We start from the raw sequence: 22,090 nt of genomic DNA, 5'->3' as shown, positions 1-22,090 counted from the left end.
AATGAAAGGGAAGGAGTCGGTGCTTTGTGTTTTCTCCTCTTGGATTTCTGGGTTGGCAGTGGCTGCATTTTGCAGAAGGCACTGAGACCGCAGCTCTCATTAGGACTTGTCTGAGCTGCTCCTCAGGCCCTGCACACACAGAGATGCCCCTGGGCAGTGCCCTGCTGCCGGGAGGTGTCTGCAGGGCAGAGCTGAGCACACAGCGGGTGGGATGGGGTCTGTGAGCACTGACAGGGAGGAGACATGGGGGCAGAGAAACAGCTCCCGGCAGCGGAGATGTGGGCAGGAAGGGAGGGGGAAGTGCCACCAGAAACACCTTGGGAGAGGGGATTCATAGAATCATAGAATTGTTAAGGCTGGAAAAGACCCTTAAGATCATCAGGTCCAACCGTTAACCCAGCACTGCCAAGTCCACCACTAAACCATGTCCCTAAGCACCACGTCTACCCGTCTTTTAAATACCTCCAGGGATGGGGACTCAGCCACTTCCCTGGGCAGCCTGTTCCAGTGACCGACTACTCTTTTAGTGAAGTTTTTCCTAATATCCAAGCTACGTCTGCCCTGGTGCAACTTGAGGCCATTTCCTCTTGTCCTAAAAGACAAGATTCAGGCACCTCCCTGCCATCCCCTGCAGTGCAGACGCCTGCCACAGAGCAAGCCCCTGGTCTCCTCTCCCACCCACCAAAGCCTCTGCCGTTACTGCCATGGGGTACCAGGCTGAGTTACCTCCTCAGCAGCCCAACCTCTGATGAGGAGAAACTCCCTTGTGCCCATCTGTCTTCCCTGTCCTGCCTGCATTGGCAGGAGCATTCCTCCGTGTTTCCCCTCTTATCCCGACTGCCTTTGTCTCCACCTTACCTGGAGTCTCTGGGCACCGCAGAGTGTAGGGCTGGAATGAGGTGACATCCCCCCCCCCATTCAGGACACCCCGTCTTTCGACTAATTCACTTGGGGGTGCTTCTGGGCTTCAGGCTGCTCTCCAGAAGGGCACAGCTCTCCCATAGCATCTCTGTGATATCTAGGAGGCCCACGGAGAAGACACCTCAGTGCTAAGGCCATGGCAATGCTGCTAGACGGCTGTAGGTGGCCAGCTGCAATGAGCTCTGTGTGTCCCTGGCTGGGAGGGGAGAGCTGAGATTGTCCTCAGGTACGATGAGACGGGATGGGGAGCCTGGAGATCTTTGAAACTGGGTTCCTCTGCTCTCAGCAGTGTCCAGGTTCTTTTCAGGGGAACATCTGAGTGTGGTCGTCTTCCAGCTCAAAGAGGTGCCAGCACAGGGCAGCTGAGAACAGGACTGATGGACAGACTGGCTCTCCTCACTCTGTGCTAAGAGACAGTCCCTTTGCCTCTCAGGAGCCACAAAGTTTCACTCGGTCCTGCAGTTCCTCATGCTGTCTTCTTATGAGAGGCACCACAAGTCAGGTGAGCCATCTGTATGCACACATTAACAGCTGGCACAACAGAGCTTCACTCCAGGGGGACCTTGAGAAACTCTGGGATTTGGCCAGCAGAAATCTCCAAAAGTTTCTCTGGGAGAACTGGTTAGTCCTTCTTTGAGGGGATGTCGCGAATCCTGATTTAGGATCCTGTTACATGTGGGATTCAGAAAAGAAGCTAATCACCAAGGACTACTTCAAAACATTAATCATCAAGGACTGCTTAGAAGTTAATCACCAACGATTGACAGCTACCAAGGACAGAGCAGAGCCAGGAAGAAGGTTAATCAGCATGCCTGCAGAAACCCAGGACAGAGGAGAGGCCTGTAAGATAAGAAGGAATCTCTGAATGGAAGAGTGAGCTCAGAACAAAGATAATGGGGAGTCTGAACATAAAACATAAAAACTCCCTGAACATTGGGGAGTGTCAGCTGTGTTCTTAACAACAGGAAACAGCCAAATCAGCATGATTAGGTGCAAAAAATCAACGAGGTCAACAAGAATTTGAGCTTGAATTTGAGCTTGAATTTAAGGATAATGACCACCAAGGACCCCTGAAAGAATCCCTAGAATTAAACAGCACATGCTCTGGTGGGAGGGGAAATATGTTAATGATTTTTGGGAAATAATTGTAATATTAATGACTTTGTTCCTTGATAAAGGAGTCTTGGAAAAGCCACCCGCTGTTCATGTGCTATTCGCATGATCAGTGTTCCAAGCTCATACGCATCAATGATCACTGCATCGCTCTGCTCCTTTGTGGGTTTTCAAAGAAAAGATTGAAACTAGAGGAGTTCACAGCCTGGCTATGGCTCAGGCCTTTACCTCTTCCAGAGCCTGCACCAAACCACCGCCAGTCTGGTCAAGGGGTCGAGCGCATCCGTCACACCTCATCCCGCAAGCAGAGCATTCAGCAGGGGTCTGTTGGGGGTGTCCAATCCCAGCTCCTGCCTCCCCTCCTGTTTGGAACCCCCCATGTTGCTCCCCTCCCCTGAGAGGCCACTGTGCCCAGCGCCCGGAACCAGTGATTCTGTGACATCAGCCCCGGGGCCAAGGGCACCGCGGGCAACGTGAGTACTGCGGGCATTGCACCAGTGGTGATGAGCCCTCCGTTCTTGCAGCTGCCACGTGCCGCTCCCAGCAATGAATTTGCTCCCCCTCCTCATCCTGCTGGCCGTGTGCTGGCCTGCACATGGCACACGGGACAGCTGTGGGTAAGTGGCCCAAGGCTCTGGGAGGGAGCCTGGGCAACCCTTATGGGGTTCACTGGAGGGTGCCCACTTGTCCCCCGTGGCCACGCCAAAGCTTCCTGAACCCCATGTGGGAGCCTCAGTTCCTGGCCAGCACCCAGGCTGCCCCTTTAGCATGGGGCTAAAGCAGAAACAGGGGCGGACGGACGCACGCCCCATGGGGTTCCCTGGCCCTGCTGTCCATGCTATGGCTTGTGGGGAGGGAAGACGCCTGACCTTCAGCCTGAACAGCAGCAAGCCATCGAGCAGGACAGTAATGAGTTTCTGGTTACAGAGGGACCTGCGGGCTCCGGCCCATGGCTGCTCACTATGGCATGTCACGCGTCGTGGGTGGCACAGATGCCCAGCCAGGGGCGTGGCCCTGGATCGTCAGCATCCAGGATCCCTGGGGAATAGGCACAGGGCATATCTGCGGAGGCTCCCTCATCAGCCCACAGTGGGTCCTCACAGCAGCCCACTGCTTCATCAAGGCCAGGTAAGGAGGACCAGGGAACGAGCACATCCCCACAACACTGGCAGGTACCCTGTCTGCAGTACCACGTGCTACTCCCATCATGTTTCCCTGCAGTACGCCCAGTGCCTGGGCACTGCAGAGCCCGGCTGAGAGACTGCTCAGGAGAAGGCTGGGCTTGTGCCACTGCTTCCTAGCAGCCTCCAAGCTTGACATTCCTCGTGCCTAAGGCATGCGAGGGCAGTCGCGCACTCCGTAGCACTGCCTCTCTCCTCTGTGAAGCAGAAGGCAGGGAACTGCTGGGCTGCTGCAGCACATGGCTCCGGTCCCTCTGACCCCTCTCTCCATCTGCCTTCCAGGCACATCACCACGTGGCGTGTGGTGATCGGGGCCACCCAGCTGACTCAGCTGGGCCCTGAGGCCCAAGTGCACAATATTAAGCGGCTCCTGGTTCACAAACACTACAGTAATATCTCGGAGAGGAACGACATTGCCTTGCTGGAACTGGACCAGCCTGTCCAGTGCAGCCCCTACATACAGCTTGCCTGTGTGCCCGACGCCTCGCTGAGAGTGTCACAGCTGAAAACCTGCTACATCAGTGGTTGGGGTTCCACGACCGCAAGATGTGAGTTCCCAAAAAGTGCTCGTGTCCTGAGTGCAAGCTTGGCACACTGGGGAGACGGGCTGGGCTTCCTGAGAGCAGAGGCGAAAGCCAGAGTCAGGCTGCAGGGACATCTGCCTATAGAGAGATGGGCCGCAGCCATTCCCCAAAGCAGGGCAGAGGGGAAACACCAGTACAATGCCTTCAGGATGCAAAGGCAAGCCCTAGGGAAGGGGTTCACCCAGCGAGGGGAGAACTGGCAGCGAGCTGCTGGGTGTTAATTCCTTTCTGTGCTCACAGCTGGAGGATCAACGGATGTCCTGCAGGAGGCCAAGGTCCGCCTCATTGATGTCAACCTCTGTAACAGCAGCCGGTGGTACAGAGGGGCCATCCACACCCACAACTTGTGTGCTGGCTATCCACAGGGTGGCATCGACACCTGCCAGGTAGGGGCGTGCTACAAGTCAACCCCCGGCAGCACAGGCAGCCCTGTCACAACCGCCCGAACATACCCCGGCATGGGCTTTGCCTGGCAAGTCACCCTCCCACCGCTGGGTCCCCACAACTGTTGGGGCTCACCTCCCCTTCCACATCTGCAGATCCTTGCCCAGTGCCCCCCTTGTCCCAGAGGCCTGGGGCTCTGCCCAGAAAGCCCATCCAGTGTTCTTGGCAGACCCACAGGTCCCGACACCAATCCTGGAACATCTGTCTTCCACACATCCAGGATCACTGCACAGAGATGAGAAAGAGCCCCACCTTACAGGCCCACAGCCCCCTCCCAGACAAGGTTCTGTAGGCTCCAGCACCCGAGCAGAGCCGTTCTGTGCAGTGAACACAGCTCTGGCAGGTGCTATGAGAGAGAAGGAGCCAGTCAGAGTGCTGACAGTGGCTCCCCAACACCACCTTAATCCTCTCTCCTCCGCTGCAGGGTGACAGCGGTGGTCCTCTCGTGTGCAAAGATAACAACGCCGACTACTTCTGGCTTGTTGGAGTGACCAGCTGGGGGAAAGGCTGTGCGAGAGCAAAACAGCCTGGAGTCTACACCTCCACTCAGCACTTTTACAACTGGATCCTGGTACAGATGGGACTGCGCCCAGCAGTCACGGCCACGCCAACGCCACAGCCAGCCTTCACCTCAACCCCCGTTCAGAGGCCAACGCAAATACCAACACAGGCGGGCAGGTTTACACCCTGCCCATTTCCACGCCAGAAGCTGGTGGAATTCTTTAATCTGTTGCAGGAGCTCTTGCAGGTCCTGAGGGGAAAAAAGGCTTGAGCAGCAGGATAAAGAGGATCCAGTGTAGGCTGCAGTGGACCATTTCCTTCTGGGGCAATGCCTGCTGATCCAAAGGCAGCCTCAGTGTCAAAGGCCTGCTCCGTCCTGCCTACGCTCCTCTGAGTGACCACAAATGATGAAGCTGACATAGTTCTTGAAATAAAGTTGCCAATTTCCACAGCTAACCATGCCTCAGTCCAATTCAGTCTCCTGTGCAAGGAAAGGACTTCCATGCCCGGCACCTGCAAAATGAGGCTGCAGGTAGACAGGAGGGCACAAAGGGAAAGAGGCACTGAAAAGGCCTGAAACCGTGCCTGGGCAGAGAGGAGGGTGAGGGTGCAGTGGAAGAAGGGAACGCAGGTCATAGGGAGCTAGCGGTCTCGGCGACAGCCGTTGGAAACATGAAGTGTCTTAGGCCGGCTACTGGTGGGATCCCTGTGTGTGTATGTACAATGCACCAGTGAACTCGAAACTGGACTTGCTCATGACCCAGGAGACACAGATCTAGAAAGGCCCAAGGTTTGCACCAATGACTGGGTAAGGAGCTTGACATCCAGCCACAGGTGTTACGTGGACTTAATTTCCATACTGTTATTTGAGGAATCTATGAATGTGCTGTGCTTATGAATCTAGGGAGTGAAAGTGTGTTTCTGTTTCACGAGTAAACATCCAATCCTGATCATCTGGGAAGGCAGAAAAGGGCTGGACTGTGTTCATGTTTATGTAAGTGGTGGTTACGTCTACATGGGGGCTGGTAAAGGCACTGCTCTGTCTATGTCAATCTGTTTTGCTGTTCACATTAACTGTGTAAGTCTGTGTGCGTGTTTGTGTACCTGGCTCTTCGGAATGCAGCGTAAGTCTCTTGAACACATGCATGGAACAGCAGCAGCCACATCCATCCGGCTGGGACAGGACAAGTCTCCTGGGTGTGAGAGTCCACCTGATTCAGCTCTAGCGAACCTGAAAGGAGAAATCCCCCATGTTCAGAAGGCTACTGGATCTGGCTGCTCCATCACAGAATGGGGAAGGAAACCCAAAGAAACTCTGCAGCAGACATCACAGGGGTAGACAGAGAGGCAGCATGGGCTAGGTTGTGAAAGCAATGGGGAGGGCTGGCAGGTGGACTTGCACTGTACAGTAACTGGACTGCCTTATAACAAAAGTGCAGGAAGGATGCAAGCTCAAAGCTTTATAAAAAAAAATTCTTTAGTGTTGGTTTTCTCCAGTAGGTACCATTCAAGTATCTGGGCAGCACCCTTCCCTGCAGGTCCAAGAGTGGCTTAGCTCTCCTGGCAAGCTTCGCCTTGTAGAGGCGTGCAGTAACTAGCAACCATGTGGATACTCTCACCCTTTCCTTGACCGTGATGTGCAGTGGCTAGGGCCGAGTCAAGGGAGGTCATGCCCGGACAGCCTCCCACAAGAAGGGGAGAGGCCCAGCTGCCCATCACCAGAGCTCTCAGGGCATCAGAAAAATCACTTTCCTCTGTGAAGGCCAGCTCTAACTAGCCCCAGAATTCTAGACCAAAGGGAAAAAAACAGACTCAGGTCTGCTTAGGCAGATGGGCGCTTCTCTTCAGGGCAGCTCTCCTCTTGATCTGACAAATTCTTACTCTTCTTCTGCAGGTCAAAGCTCTGGAAAGGAGCAGGACAAGGAACTGCTGAGAAGCATGAGAGCAACAGCTACGCTTTGCTGTGGTTCTTTCAAATTCAGTCTAGGGCAGCGTGGGCTCCTCAGAGGGTCACCACCTCACCCCTTCCAACCGAGACATGAGCAGCACGCAAACCCCATGGTATCACCAGCATAAGACAAATTTTTCCATGCCGGCAAAGTTTCACCCTTTGCCACAGGCTCTGCTTTCCCTGAAGGAAAAAAGAGCAGAGCTGCTAATCACTTAGGAGGAGTGCAGTATGTACAGCCTTTCTTACCTCCAGTTCTCGCATGACCTTGTCCATGAAATCTCCTGAATTCTGTTTGTAAGCAACTGCCAGCTTGATAGCATCATTGAAGAGCTGATGAGAAAGAGAATGCTTGTCACTCAAAGGAAGGGCCACTGGGTTTCTGTAACATATGGAAACTGTTCCCACACCCCAAGAAAAAAAAAAAAAACTCTGCAACTATCTATAGCTACCAGGACCTCACAAGTAGCTGAACAGATGTACTAGCCCATTTTCTGCTCTCTGTGCCTACAGCAGTCTCCATGTCCTTGGACTGTAGAGGGGTCTCATGGATGCTGAGCCAAATAGCTGTCTTTTACCTTCACTACATTGGTGCCATCTGCAGCAGACACAAAGTAAAAGGGCAAACTGAACTTCCGGGCAAACGTGAAGCTTTTCTGGGTCCCCTTCATATCTGCTGGGGGCAAAAAAAGGAGAAGTGGCCAGTGAGACATTGCTGTAGGCAGAATGCCAACATATGCAGGAGTGGTGGAACAGATGGCGACCAGAGCTCGATTTAGCTGTCAAGGCCTCCTCGCTGTAGTACAAGGCTAGGAGAGTCCTCCCCAAAAGCTACAGGGTTTTAAAAGCAACAGCATCAGCAACCTGTTGACAAGAAGGCACAACAAGAAAAGAGTTCTTATTGGTTTATCCATGGTACTTGACTAAACTATAGATGGATTCCAATGTGCTCTACATGAAGAATGCTTTGCAGCTTAGAACATATCAGTTCATTGCTGTGTGGCAACTATGAATGTTTTCCAGGCACATCCCTAGGAATTTTGCTGTGTGTCCACATAGACCCAGACACCATTGCCAGCACTCATCATGCCTCTCCCTCCAGTTTGGCCTTTTTAACCAGAGCTCCCCACTGCCCTTCTGCCGTGTTACCTGTATTCCTGTGAGTCAAGGGCATGCTCACAGTGTGCAAATGACTCAACTCTTACATATTTTTACTTAACAGGCAGTTAGGTCCACCTACTCCAACCTCAGTAGGTCAGAGGCTGTATTTCGGTTTTGGAACAAATCTACTGCATATTTACAGGACGTGCTGACACAGCAGTAACAGCTCAAAGTTTTGATAGACAGCCTGTATGCCAGCACAGAAGGAGGACTCCACATGATCCACCTTTTCTCATAGAAGCAACAGCTGAAGTAGTTCAGACTCCAAATGCTTGCCAGCGAGCACTGCCCAGGCAGCCGCTCCCCATCTCTTTGCAGGAAGCTGGATCAGCTGTTCTGCAGACTGGGCCTGTCTTAAGAGCTGTGGGCCGATCGTTTCCTAGTCCGGGTGGAATACAGCAAACGAAGGCAAGGCAGAGGACGCTCTTGGAGCAGTGCCCACTCACACACAGAACACTAAGAGCAGGATTCATCTACACAGAGGTCCTGTCTACAATATGGCTGTCAACACCAAGTCCCTTTGCCTCAGACTTCCTGTACAGTCCAGGCAATCAGGGGGTTCAAGGCTGGCTTGACACATCCTACAGGAAAGGCTTTTATTAAGTAAAAGATCAATCATGCCCTAAACCACACCACTGAACCAGTTGAACTTCCGTACACAACAGTGGGAGCCCAGACACCTTATTCAGGTGCAGACACCTATTCATAGCTGCGGTGATTTCTACCATGAACATCAGCAAGGAAGCCCATGCCTGACACTGTACTTGATAGAGAACAGCAGGAGACGGTGGTCCTAAGGGTGTGCGTTCTCTCACTGATGCTGAGCAGAAAGCTGATGTGTTATGCACTCTCACAGGATGCAGGAGACAGATCACAACCCAAAGGACAGCAATAACGAATGCCTACCTGGCATTCCTAAGAGGAGGGAATCATCCAGTCAGCTGTGGAGGAAAGTGAACAATTTTGCCAGCAGGTATATTTAGGCACTTAAGCACAGAGAAGTCCCACGGAAACCTGCAGGCTGAATTGGCAAGACAAAAGCAGTTACTGACTGTATCAGGGGAAGGCACATAATAGGTTATGCTCTTTTTCCAGCAAGACAGCCTGTGATTTTTGACTAGGTACTGCTCCAATCAGCTTTTGGGTTCTTGCTGGATGAAATGGGCAGCGTGTTAAGGACAGAATTGGAAGGACGTCACTTGATCACAAACTTCAAATGGATCAAATTTGTATTTTTAATTGCTAGTAAAGCAAGGACAAGAGCCTGTAAGACAGCATGCAAGGTCAGTTTCGTTTGGTAAAAGACAGCCCTGAAGGACTAATACTCAAGAACTCATCTGGACCTAACAGAGGAATGACATTCTTTCTCAGCCAGGTCAGACGAGAATCACATCCCAATCCTGAGAGGTTGAAAAAAGAAGATATACTCACCATTAATTTTGTTGGCCACCACAATGCAAGGAGTCTCTGGGCAGATGTCGTGGTTTAACCCCAGCCAGCAACTATGCACCACACAGCCGCTCGCTCACTCCCCCCCGGTGGGGTGGGGGAGAAAATTGGAAGGGTGAAAGTCAGAAAAACTCATGGGTTGAGATAAGAACAGTTTAATAATTGAAGTAAAATGAAATAGAATAGTAGTAGTAGTAATAATAATAATAATAATAATATAATACAATAATAATATACAAAGCAAGTGATATACGACACAATTGCTCACCACCCACCAACAATGCCCAGCCCGTTCCCAAGCAGCGATTGCTTCCCCCCTGGCCAGCTCGCCCCAGCTTATATACTGAGCATGACGTCATATGGTATGGAATAGCCCTTTGGCCAGTCTGGGTCAGCTGTCCTGGCTGTGCCCCCTCCCAGCTTCTTGTGCACCGGGCAGAGCATGGGAAGCTGAAAAGTCCTTGACTGGTGTGAGCACTGCTTAGCAACAACTAAAACATCAGTGTGTTATCGACATTATTCTCATCCTAAATCCAAAACACAGCACTATACCAGCTACTAAGAAGAAAATTAACTCTATCCCAGCTGAAACCAGGACAGCAGAACTCTCTCAGCTCCTTGTACCAGCTGTTGAAGTTCTTGTAGGTGACTTGCTGCTGCACATCAAACACCTTCCAAAAAAGAACCAGCTATCATGGGACCAAGAGCAGGACAGCTCCTGGTCAACCCACTGCACCAAACACAAGTCCAGAATCCAGAATTTTCCCAGGAAGACATCAGCAAAGGAAACTTGCCTGTGTTAGAAAGGATGAAAGAGAAAAAGGAGAATATCCAGCAAGCCTTGAAACATGCAGCTAGCCTGTTTCTTTGCATGATGCAAGAAAGAGTCCCTCATTTTCCTTTACATTCTTATTTTGTACTGTGATAAACACGCTATCACCCAGGACAGTGAACAAGCACTGGGAAAGATCTGTTCTGCTAAGTAGGGTCAGATGTAAGGCTTCTCTATTTTAACAATTAAAATACCAATGAACGTGACTGTTGCTCACAAGTGATGAGAAATAGTGGAAAGTTGGAGTAACAGTACAAACCAAGAGACCTAAGCAGGTTAGGAGTCAGGAAACAAGACTTATTTGAGCTAAGAAATGGGAAGCGCAAAGTAGAGGAAAATAGAAGGGGCAGAAGACCAGAGAAGAATGTCTTCTGTAGTACCCCTGCCGAACATGTCAGAACAGTTTTGTCCTACATAATGCAATAGTCACATCGCAGAACAAGAAAGGAATGCCCGCTCCCTCGCATCACCTCTGACAGGACTGCTTCTAAATAAGTACGTTCAGTTGTACGTACCACCTTACTGGAAATGCAGTGACAAAAGGAAGGAAATTTAGAAGATGGCACAGCCAGGGAATATAGTAAGAGTGCTATCAGGAACAACAGAAGAGAGTTAAACATACCCAACTACACTGGTTTTATCTGGTGAGAGAAGAAAGAATAAAGGAAAGTTTTTCAAGCCACTGGAAGAAACAAGAAATATAAGGCAGCGTAATCATAAAAATTAACATACAGGCCAAGTGTCAGCTGGGACTGTTGTTAGCCAAAATTCCATCAGATCACAGCTAAGGCACTGCCCTCACCATGGTACAAGCAGGAGCCTTATGGTAATAGGGTGCATGCATGCTCTGGAATGTCCCCTGTCCAGCTGTGTCCCAGGACTCTGTAAGACACACAAAACAAGCTTAGAATGACACACCTTTCCAAGTTCTGTTTTCCCCACAACTTAAACCCGGGACGCAAAGCCCAGTCCATCTACTCAGGGTCACAAATTAGGTTTCACCTGACTAATCTGAAACATTCCAGGGCTAAGAGATGATGCAAAACTAGGACCTTTTCTTAGCTAGGCTTAGCTATGAGTTGTGCTGACACTGAACATTGCTATAAACACATGAGCAAAAGAGAAGTCATCAGTAGACACGACTTAAGAAGGACAGTAAGACAAAGCTAGTCAAAAGTGGAAAGAGTGATAACAACGTAGGGTACTTTGTCACTAGAGATGACAACGGGAAACAAAATCTAAACGTCTTGAAACAGCTTGATTTCTGACACAGTGCTAAATAGCTCGGTGCCTGCCATAGGAAATGTTCCATCTCCTTTTACAGGTAGTCTAACTCTGCTCTTTCCAGGGGCACGAGTCATTCTAAAATGATGAAGGGTAAGTCAGTTAGCCTGAGACAGCTCCCAATTCATTAAGTATCTTGTAAACTAGCTATCATGAAGCATACCTGAACAGTCATCAACCTCTTAATGCCTTTTTCTGTGTGTGTGTCTCAGGTAGAGACCTCCCCCCTCCTCTTTCTGGATTTATAGGCTAATATTTGTGCCTTATTTGTGGTATAAGTTTACACAGCTTCAACTAAGAACCACCAGATGTAGTTATACTTCTGTCAGCTAGACTGAAGCATGCCACTCCACCTAAAGCCGAATAAGCCACTTTCCTTGGTGTTTGCTTTGCATTGAAATTACTTTCTGACTGGATACTGTATCAGACTTGCAGGTTAGTGGCTTCTTAAACTGCCCAAAATACAGACAAGTACTCATCAGACCACATTTGCATTCATTTTGGGTAGTTTCACTGAGCTGCTGAAATTGCCCGGTTCTTTTAACGTGCCATTTCAGAACCCTCACTTACAAGGAAAAAAGAGGTGCCGGTGACCACGACCTATTGAATGTCCCTAAATTAACTTCCCAAACAATGCGGCAGCTGTCATGAGAGAACTTGCCATGGCTTATTGAAAAACACCGCTGCTTTTATGACTAAATCCTCCAGATCTTGCCTGTCATACTCCATGTCTCTCCAGAACATAGGAGTTTATCAACCTTAAGGTCCTTGGGAAAAATAAGAATCACAGAGTACAGAAATACACCACATTTTAATGCAGTCCTAACTCTACCGCACAGAATTTGGCAATGGCCGCTAAGAATAGCTCAGCAGAGTAAAAATTAAACTAGCAAGGGAAGTGGTAATTCAGCACAATTTAAAGTCTTCAGATCAAACGGCCTGCCTTTACAAATCACACTTCATGACAGGACTTCTCTGCAAGGTAGCTCAGATGATCAACATTATGCTCCTAAAATATGAAGGCAGAAGACACTGTGAACTCTTGTATAACATAGGCCAGATGAATTACTTAAACTAGAGTGTTACTTAATACAGTACTAAATCCATGTTAAAAAGAAGTCCCTGGTATATGAATCCATACTTTCGCAAGTTGCCTCAATAGTAATTTCACTTACTGGTTAAAAAAAACCCACCACTTTATCTTTTGTTTGAGTTTACCTAACATCAACTAGAGTCTGTTAAATATTTCTTGCTATGCTGAAGCCTCCTTTTATACCAAGTTCCTGTTCTCTGATGTTTTACCTTCTCCCTGAGAAGTTAACCAGACTGAGTCGCTCATCATTAGGCCTCTTTTTACCGTCTTTCAATTGTTCTCATAGCTTTTCTCTGAACCTTGTGTTGGGTTTAAGTGGCAAGGTTTTTGTAAGGGAGCGGGAGGGCTGCAGGGGTGGCTTCTGTGAGAAGACACCAGAAGCTGACCCTATGTCAGGCAGAGCCAGTTTCAGTCAGCTCCAAGACAGACCCACCTCTGGTCATATCACACCCAATCAGCGACGTTGGTGATAACATATTTAAGAAGAGGTAAAAAACTCTGCGCAGCAGCTGTAGGGAGAGCAGTGAGAAAGTGTGAGAAACAACTCTGCAGACACCAAGGCCAGTGAAGAAGGAGGGGGAGGAGGTGCTCTAGGCGCCAGAGCAGAGATTCCCCTGCAGCCCATGGTGAAGACCATGGTGACGCAGGTGGTCCCCCTGTGTCCAGGTGTCCTCCACCTGGAGGACCACGGTGGAGCAGATGTCCACACTGCAGCCTGTGGAGGACCACACACTGCAGTAGTTGGATGTCAAAGCAAGTGTACCCCGCCAATGAACAAGACTGGCAAACTGCTAGCAACGGACGAGGAGAAGGCTGAGGTACTCAACAACTTCTTTGCCTCAGTCTTCACTGGCAACCTCTCTTCCCACATCTCTCAAGTAGATGGACTGCAAGATGGGGACTGGGGGAGCAAAGTCCCTCCCACTGTAAGAGAAGCTCAGGTTCGTGACCACCTGAAGAACCTGACCATACATAAGGCTATGGGACCTGACGAGATGCATCACAGAGTCCTGGGGGAACTGGCTGCTGTAGTCGCCAAGCCATTCTCCATTACGTTTGAAAAGTCATGGCAGTCAGGTGAAGTCCCTGGGGACTGGAAAAAGGGAAACAGATCTGAGGTGCGTTCTACATGTGCATGCATCACTGGCTGTATGCTGTGAGGATGCATGTGGGCAGATGGCTGGGCGCACACTGTGTGCAGGCATGCGGGGTGTGGGGGTGGGTGCTTTCCACATGCACGCATACTGTAGGGTGTGCATGCACTACCTGTGTGTGTATGCTTTGTGTACGTATGCGCATGCTATGTCTGTGTGTGTGTGTGCACACCGGCCAGTATGCATATCATAGAATCATAGAATAGTTTGGGTTGCAAGGGACCTTTAAAGGTCATCTAGTCCAACCCCCCCTGCAATGAGCAGGGCCACCTTCAACTCGATCAGGTTGCTCAGAGCCTTGTCCTGCCTGACTCTGAAGGTTTCCAGGGGTGGGGCATCTACCACCTCTCTAGGAAACCTGTTCCAGTGTTTCACCACCCTCATTGAAAAACATTTCTTCCTTGTATCTAGTCTAAATCTACCCTCGTTTAGTTTAAAACCATTTCCCTTTGTCCTATTGCACCAGGCCCTACTAAAAAGTTTGTCCCCATCTTTCTTATAAGCCGCCTATAAGTATTCGAAGGCCTCAATAAGGTATCCCCAGAGCCTTCTCTTCTCCAGGCTGAACAACCCCAACTCTCTCAGCCTTTCTTCATAGGAGAGGCGTTCTATCCTCTGATCACATGCATGCACTCTGCGTGTATGATGTGAACACTGCGCATTGCACTCTGTGTTCAAGACGTGTGACGGAATCAGAATCATTTAGGTTGGCCAAGCCCTTAAGATCATTAAGTCCAACCATAAACCTAGCACTAGACAAGTCCACCGCTAAACCAGGTCCCTAATCGCCACCTCTACATTTCTTTTAAATATGTCTAGGGATGGGGACTCAACCACTTCCCTGGGCTGCCTGTTCTAATGCTTGACAGCCCTTTTGGTGAACAAATTTTTCCTAATATCTGATCTAAAGCTCCCCTGGCCCAACTTGAGGCCATTTCCTCTCGTCCTATCACTTGTTACATGGGAAAAGAGACTGACCTCCCACCTCACTACAACCTCCGTTCAGGCAGTTGTAGAGAGCAATAAGGTCTCCCCTCAGCCTCCTTTTCTCCAAGATAAACAACCCCAGTTCCCTCAGCCGGTCCTCACAGGACTTGTGCTCTAGGCCCTTCACCAGCTTCGTTGCCCTGCTCTGGCCACGCTCCAGCACCTCAATGTCCTCTTGGAGTGAGGGCCCCAAAACTGAACACAGGATTCAAGCTGCGGCCTCACCAGTGCTGAGTACAGGGGGACGATCACTGTCCTAGTCCTGCTGGCCACACTATTTCTGATACAAGCCGAGATGCTACTGGCCTTCTTGGCCACCTGGGCACACTGCTGGCTCAGATTCAGTCGGCTGTTGACCAATACCCCCAGGTCCTTTTCTGCCAGGCAGCTTTCCTGCCACTCTTCCCCAAGCCTGTAGCATTGCATGGGGTTGTTGTGACCCAAGCGCAGGAGCCAGCACTGAGCCTTGTTGAATCTCATATAATTGTCAAGGAGAAATTGCAAGAGAAGAATGAGGAGAAACAAAAGGAAATGGATGAGGAGATGCTGGAGGAAAAGGTGAAGTAGGAGGAGGAGGAGCAGAAGGAGGAACACAAGAAGGAAGATGAGGATAAAGAGGAGGAAAAAATAGGACAAAGATGAAAAGGAAGAGGATGAGGAGGAAAACGATGAGAAATGAGCAAGAGGAGGAGAAGAAGAGGTGGAGGAGGAACAGGAGGAGAATAAATAGGAAAAGGAACAGGAATAAGACAAGGAAGAGGAGGAGGAGAAGATGGAGAAGGAAAAAAAGGAGGAGAGGGGCAGGGGGATGAGAGGAAAGAGAATGAAGAGAGGAGGAGGAGGAATAAGAGGAAGAAAATGAAGAAGAGTAGGAGGAGAAGGAAGAACAGGATGAGGAGGAGGAGAAAGAAAAAGAGGAATATGAGGTAGGAGAAGATGAAGAGGAGGAGGAGGAGGAAGAGGGTGAAGAAGAGGAGGAGGAGAAGGAAGGAGAAAGAGAAGGAAGAGGAGGAAGTAGAAGAAGAGGAGAAGGTGGAAAAAGAACAGAAAGAACAGGAGGAGGAGGAGGATAAAGAACAGGAGGAGGAGGATAAAGAACAGAAGGGTAAACAGAATAACAGAGTAACGGAATAAAAGGAAGAGGAGGAAGAAAAACAGAACAAAATAGGAGGAGGATGAGTTGGAGGAAGAGGAGAAGGAGGGGTATAAGGAGAAGGACTATGAAGACCAAGAATAACAGGGGGAGGGTGAACATGGGGAGGATGAACATGCAGAGGATAAACATGCAGAGGCGTATGAGGAGGAGGAGGAGAAAGAGAAGGAGAATGAGGAAGGGGAAGAAGAGGAGGAGGAAGAACTAGATGAAGACAAAAAGCAAGAGAAAGAAAAAGAACAGGAGAAGGAGGAAGAACCGTAGGAAGAACAGGATGAAGAACGTAAGAAAGATCAAGAAGAACAGGAAGAATAAGGGCAGGAAGATGAGGAGTATGAGGAGGAACATAAAGAGGAAAAGAAGGAAGGAAAAGAGGAGGAGGAAGAACAGGGGGAGGAACAAGGGGAAGACAAACAGGAGAAGGCAGCGGAGGTGAAGGAGGAAGAAGAATGGGAAGAGAAGGAAGAGGAGGAAGAATGGGAAGAACAGGAGGAGGAAGAGAAGGAGGAAGAACATGAGGAAGAGAGGAAAGGAGGCAGAGGAAGAGGAGGAAGAACAGGATAAGGAGGAGGAGGAGAATAAAGAAAAGGATGAAAAGGAAGGAAAAAAGGAGGAGAAAGAAAAGGAGGAGGAGGAGAAATGAGAACAGGAGGAGGAAGAACAGGAGGAGGAAGAAAAGGAGGCAAAAGAACAGGAGGAGGAGGAAGAAAAGCAGGAGGAGGGGAGAAAAGCGGGGGGGGGGGGGGAGAAAGAAATTGCTGGAAAATCGGGAAAGCGTAGGCAAACAATTAAAAAAGAAAAGAGCTGAGTTATTCCGAAGGTCAGCTGAGCCTAACTGACTTTTGCTGCTGAAAAGCTGTGCACCTTGGAGGAAAAAAAAAACTGACTTTGGTGCTGGGATGCACACAAATGTCTGAGTTCAGATCTGAAAGGGCAGAAGAACCTTGGCACGGCTCCTTTTCACTGTCCTCATATCTGTGTGCATGCTGTGACTTCCTCATTTCCCTGAAGTCCTCCAGACTAACAGGGAAGGGGATTCTGTCCTGTCCATGTGCCATGGAGAGAAACAGTTTTGACCACTAAGAGGGTAGCAAACAACTGCATCTGCAGAAGCAAAGGGGCAGCTGTGACTCGGCTTCCGAGATGCCCAAAGCTTCCCTGAGCCCCAGGAGCCCCTGGCACGCCAGTAATTGCTTGGCCCTGAAACTCTGAGGGGATTGCCGGCACTGGGGAGCCCCAGGGAGAGAAGCCAAGGACAGTGGTCAGCCCCTGTGGGGAGAGTGACGGGCTCTGTCCTTCCTTCTGGCCGCAGGAGGAGGCCCTGGGCCCCGCCAGCACAGGGCGTCTCTCCTCCTCACCGCCCGGGGGAAGCGAGGCCTGAGGGAGGCCCTGGGTGCTGGGCTCAGCACGGGCGGTGGGACTGGGGGCAGAGCCCCGTCTCCTGCCAGCTGCCGGCCTGGCCCACGCCAGCGGCTCCCGCCACGCAGCTCCTCCTGCCCAGGGCTGTGGCTGCCAGCGCAGACAGAGCCGCAGTTTGGGAAAGACTTGATGATCCAGAGCAAATCCAGGGCAGCTCCCCTTCCTTCCCCTTCCCTGCCCTTCCCCCCTTTCCCTCCCCTCCCTCCCTGCGCAGGCCCAGACCCCCCGAGCGGACCGAGGGACGGCAGAGCTGTGCACACACCCCCCTGCGCTGCTGAGAGAGCAGCTCCCGCCGCCATGGCCCTTCTGGAGGCCGTCTCTCCGCAGGCCCCGTGTCCCGGCGGGCTGAGGAGCCGCTGCGCTGCGGGGGCAGCGGGCGCAGGGCGGCGCTGGGAGGAGAGGCCCGGGCTGCCTGAGCCCGCCCGGCAACAGCCGCGCCATTGGCCACGGCTGAGCCAATCAGCGGAGCCGGAGGCAGCCTGTCAGTCACAGCCGGGTGGGGCGGGGCCGGAGGGGGCCGAGGCCCAGGGGCCTGAGGAGAAAGGGGCGAGAGCCGGGCCGGGGGCAGCCGGGGCCCGGGGGGAGCAGGGCCGGGGCCGGGGGAGCTGCAGGAGCAGGAGCAGGAGCAGGAGCAGGAGCAGGTATCTCCCAGTGTGGATGGGCCTGGGGGGAGGGACCTGGAGGCCTCACTGCCCATGGGCCCTGCCATGGCCCATTTCACCAGCCCTGGGCCCGAGCGCTCAGCCCAGGGACAGCCCCACCACCAGGGTCAGAGCGGTCCCTGCTCTGCACCGAGGGTCGCCAGCCCCAGCCCTGACAGCTGGGGGTCGGTGTTTGATGTCCGCAGGCCAGGGGAAGGCAGAGTGGCCTCCTCTCTCCAGGTGGCTCCAGGCTTTGGAGCAGGCATGCTGTGGTGGGGACAGGCCGGGGGCCTTTGCTGTCCCCAGGCCTTCATGTGGGTCTGGTGCTCATGGACAAGCCCATCTGTGCTGACAGCCTTTGATAAATGGGGATTTCCAGACATGGAGTTGTTTCTCCCTCCTGGTGGGAGCACGCAGCGGGGCTTTGTTGTCAGAGAAGCCAGTGGGGAGCACTCCTGGTTGGATGCAGCTCCCTTGGCAGACGCTTGTGCCCCTCTCTCGGCCCCGAGGTCTGATACGTTCCTTTCCCCGAACCCAAGCTGTGCTACTGGCTTTTGGGAATGGGGGTAGCGAGGGCAGATGTTTTTACCACAGCTGGGAAGTTCCAGTCAACCTGTCAGGGCTTTTTTTCTTCCTGGTTCTTGCAGTAGAAGGTGTCTTCATTTGGTTTGGGGTTTTGTTTTTTTTTTTAGCTACAGTTTTTCGAAGGAAGCTTCACCAAGGAAAGTGCAGCATTTAGCTCTGGTTGCTCCCTGTGTGGTTTGTATCTGTTGTCAGCAAGACACACAGTAGCTTTCAGAGGAGGACTGGGACTATTCCGAGGTGAAGTGAGCAGTGGGGATCCCAAGCCTGTTTTGTTTAAGGCAGGCAGGTGAAAATGTGCAGTTAGAGCTCTCTGCATTGCTTATCCTTTGGACTGGTGCTCTCAGCATGTTTTCTAACCTTTTCCAGTGCTCACCACCAGAGAGCTGACAGCCCTGGGGGGAAGGGCGGGACCCCCTTCTTTTTGCGCCCCAGGATCTTGTCACGCAGACACTGAACTGGCATCCCGTTTCCCAGTGTCGATACTCGACCTTTCCCCCACCAGTCTCGTATCTGTATTCCCATTGCACTGCCTTGCAGCACATATCTGTGCAGCACTGCTCACCCTGAGCCTCACTTCCCACAGGGGACAGCGGTACGGAGCTGTGAGGAGTGCGCTCAGGTCTATGAGGGTTCGGCAGCGCAGGTGTTAACTGATACTCTAGTCCAAGCCAAAACGAGCCACCTCAGTACCCAGGGGGCTGGGGAGTTTGGCATGTTAACAGCCGAGAGGCCTGCAGAAGGCAGCAAAAGCCCAGTAAAGCCCAATAAAGTTGCTAATGCTTAAACCTCACCAGGTTTTCTTTGTGCTGTGCTTCCCTGCAGAACACCAGGGAATCTCATCCCACCTACCTGTGGGGCAAGCCTTGATGTTTTTGTGATCACACTGCCATTTTCTGTATTGGTTGTGAGACCAAAGTTCCCGTGAGAGACAAGGATCAGGAGAATGTGGTCATCTTGTTGATTTCCTTGAAACGGGGCAATTTTACAAGGAGTGGAGATCTAGCTGAAGATCAAAACCCATGTCTGGAGACGAGGAAAGGACGACGCAGAGAGCCCAGAAGAGGTGAGAGGAGCCCAGTGTGCTGGGAGAGCATCTGTGTATCCTCGTTGATGGGAGATGCCCGAGTGGATCCAGAATATGGTTCCCTGAGACCACAAAGTGGCCTATAGCAGAGTGGTCGGGAGGATGGGGATGTCTTGCAGAAAGAGCAATTTTCCAATTAGCAAAAGTACAAACCACTTGTGCCTCGGGAAAGGAATTGGGGGGGGGGGGTGTTTTAAAAGATACGAAAGCGTTTGGAGAAGTAAGCAACTGTGGGAAATGAAGGGCTCTAGCCTTGAAGAAGAGCAAAGGGAGCGATAAAAGGGACCATCTTGGCGCCAAACACAGGCAAGTGGCCAGAGAAGCGTGCAGTTTGATAAAACTGCAGAACCTGGGTGAAAGGTAAATGTGGTGAGGGGAGATCGCGACCGCCGACTCAATTCTGGAACAAAGACATTTGCCACCCCCAACACCCGAAGGAGTTGGCCTGCACGTTGCTCAAGGGTTGCCAGACTCCAATGGCGGAGTGAAAAAACTACCGTGGCCTGAGAAGACGGTGGATCCACCTGATTATTCAGCGCCATAAATACTCTGGGGATGGAGGGAGGGAGGGAGGGCAGGTGAGGCTGGCACGCGGGGAGCTGGCTTGCGACAGGCAGAGTGGCGGCACCCAGTGCCTAGCAGCCGGGGCTGGGCCTGCCCTCGAGGGGCTGCGGGGACCGGCACGTGGGGCAAGACCCTCTCCCTGTGCCCCAGCAAACACGCCTGAGCCCGTGGAGGTGAGGTAGAAAAGGTTTTATTGGGGGGAGGGGCAGGCTGCCAAAAAGGCAGCAGCCCCTCCCTGAGCACCATCTTTCCCAGGGCATATGCCAGGTTGCGGTAGGTCTCCCCAGGCAGCACATGCAACAGCAGGCGGCAGAAGAGTTTGGGGTCGTAGCAGGAGGCGTAGAGCACCGCAGCAGCCAGAGCGAAGCCGCCGACCAAGAGCAGGCCGAGTGTCCTGTGGGGCACAAAAGGGATGGGAGACAGGGCAGGCTGGATGCATCCCAAGCCCGTCTTGCCTACGGGATGCCTACGGGGCCGTTCCGAGAGCCCCACGGGCTGCCTCCCCAGCCGTCTCTCATTGCTCCCTCGCGCAGGGTGGGACACGATACTCCGCAAGCCCGGCAAACAGCCCGGCCCAGGGAAAACCGATGCCGAGCACTTCCCCGCTGCAAAGCCCACAGCCGGCCAGCAGCTCCCCAGCAGCCTGGACTTGCGAGCCCCGTTGGCTGCAGCAGGTGTCTGGCCCATCCCACCCACTGCCCGGGACCGGACCCCAGGGGACCCAGTGGGGACCCTCACTGCAGCCAATAAACCAAGCCGCGTCTTCTCGCCAGCGTGTCCCTTTGCTACAGGTCGAGGCAGAGCGAGGACGCTTGTCAAGCACTGCTGCGCAGTCAGGACAGCTGGAGTTGCACGGTGCCCCTGGCCTCCGCCTCGCGCAGGAGTATAGCCCCTGCGTGGCTGGCACCTCCGTGGACCCCTCTCCCCAGGGAGACCCACGCTGGCCGGGGCAGGGGCTGGCACAGGCTCTCCCCCTTACCCGCTATGCTTCCCCCACCTCTGGCAGCACAGTCCCCGGCGCCTCTGCTTCCTTCTTCCTCTGATGCTGGTGCAGGCAACAGGGCTTGCTTGGAGGAGTTCTAGACCTCCAGGGGGGCCACGCGGGCGGTCCCCTTCCAAACATTCAGCACCCCAGGCAGGGACTGGGCTTCCCTGTCACACCTTGGGCTGCGTATTCCCCCCACCCCATTGCCTAGCACCACCACTGGCAGCCCCCTCGCTCCCGGTGCTGCAGAGACAGCCGTGTGGGGCCAGGGGCCCAACTCACCACGCCTCCTCCTCCTCCTCCAGTGCCTCTTCAAGTTTCTTCATTTCTTGACGCAGCACCTGGGAGAAGGAAGGGTCCGAGTGCCTGAGCCCGCTGCCGCCCTCCTCCCACCCCCCCGCCCCAGGGCCCGTGGGCACTCACCTGCTCTCCCCCAGCCCTTTCGGCCCTACCTCATTCTCCTGCTTATCCTCCCGCAGCCAGGCCACCAGCTGGGCATAGTGCTTTTCCCCCCGCAAAACAACGGGCGCATCATGCGGGCAGCTGGGCTGGCACCTGGGCACCCTCACCCCTCTCCAGCCCCGGGGCCATGCCCACTCGCTACCCTGCTGCTCCAAGGCACTGGGAGACTGGGCGACTCATGAGGCCAGGCACAGGTGATGTGCAGAAACAGACTCCACAACCCGTAAGGTTGTAAAGTAGGTATGTTTATTCAGCGCTGGGCAGCACGGGGCGTCATCCCGCCGAAGTCGTGCGCGCACACGTTGTGGCTTGTCGTGGATTTATACAAGAAAGTGTTACATATACATAAGTCATACCAAATATAATTCTCTAGCGGTAAAATAAAAATTCTACCGTACCCTGAGCACGGTTAGTAGTAATAGCGACGTTACTGGCGTTGAGGACTTACTGTTACTCGGAAAAGATCATCACAAACGTTATTTAGTGCTATTGTTATTCTTGTTATCGGTGGCGGTGGCGGTAGTAGTAGTATCATCGTCATCAGC

At 52.3% G+C, this 22,090-nt stretch overlaps 2 protein-coding genes across 2 annotated transcripts; one reads left to right on the top strand and one right to left on the bottom strand.

Moving 5' to 3' along the window:
- Nucleotides 1-2,983: 2,983 nt before the first annotated feature.
- LOC309603256 (acrosin-like) lies at nt 2,984-5,015 on the top strand (the record flags this gene model as incomplete). The annotated part of the gene is made up of 4 exons (XM_082338143.1): nt 2,984-3,162; nt 3,498-3,763; nt 4,040-4,185; nt 4,668-5,015. 4 exons carry the CDS (start codon nt 2,984-2,986, stop codon nt 5,013-5,015), a joined length of 939 nt encoding a protein of 312 aa, XP_082194269.1.
- A 1,551-nt stretch (nt 5,016-6,566) lies between these two features.
- Nucleotides 6,567-13,020, bottom strand: LOC309603259 (rab-like protein 2A; the record flags this gene model as incomplete). Its single annotated transcript, XM_082338146.1, has 7 exons — nt 6,567-6,647; nt 6,942-7,025; nt 7,271-7,368; nt 9,285-9,320; nt 9,895-9,973; nt 10,937-11,016; nt 12,945-13,020. Coding segments are annotated over 7 exons (534 nt in total), but the record flags the coding sequence as incomplete, so codon positions are not given.
- Between the last annotated feature and the right edge of the window lie 9,070 nt (nt 13,021-22,090).

Source organism: Platalea leucorodia, assembly GCF_965183815.1.
Source record: "Platalea leucorodia genome assembly, contig: HAP1_HAP1_SCAFFOLD_34, whole genome shotgun sequence".
NCBI lineage: Eukaryota > Metazoa > Chordata > Aves > Pelecaniformes > Threskiornithidae > Platalea > Platalea leucorodia.
Note: the sequence above shows the minus strand (reverse complement) of the source record. Positions and strands in the feature narration are given on the sequence as shown.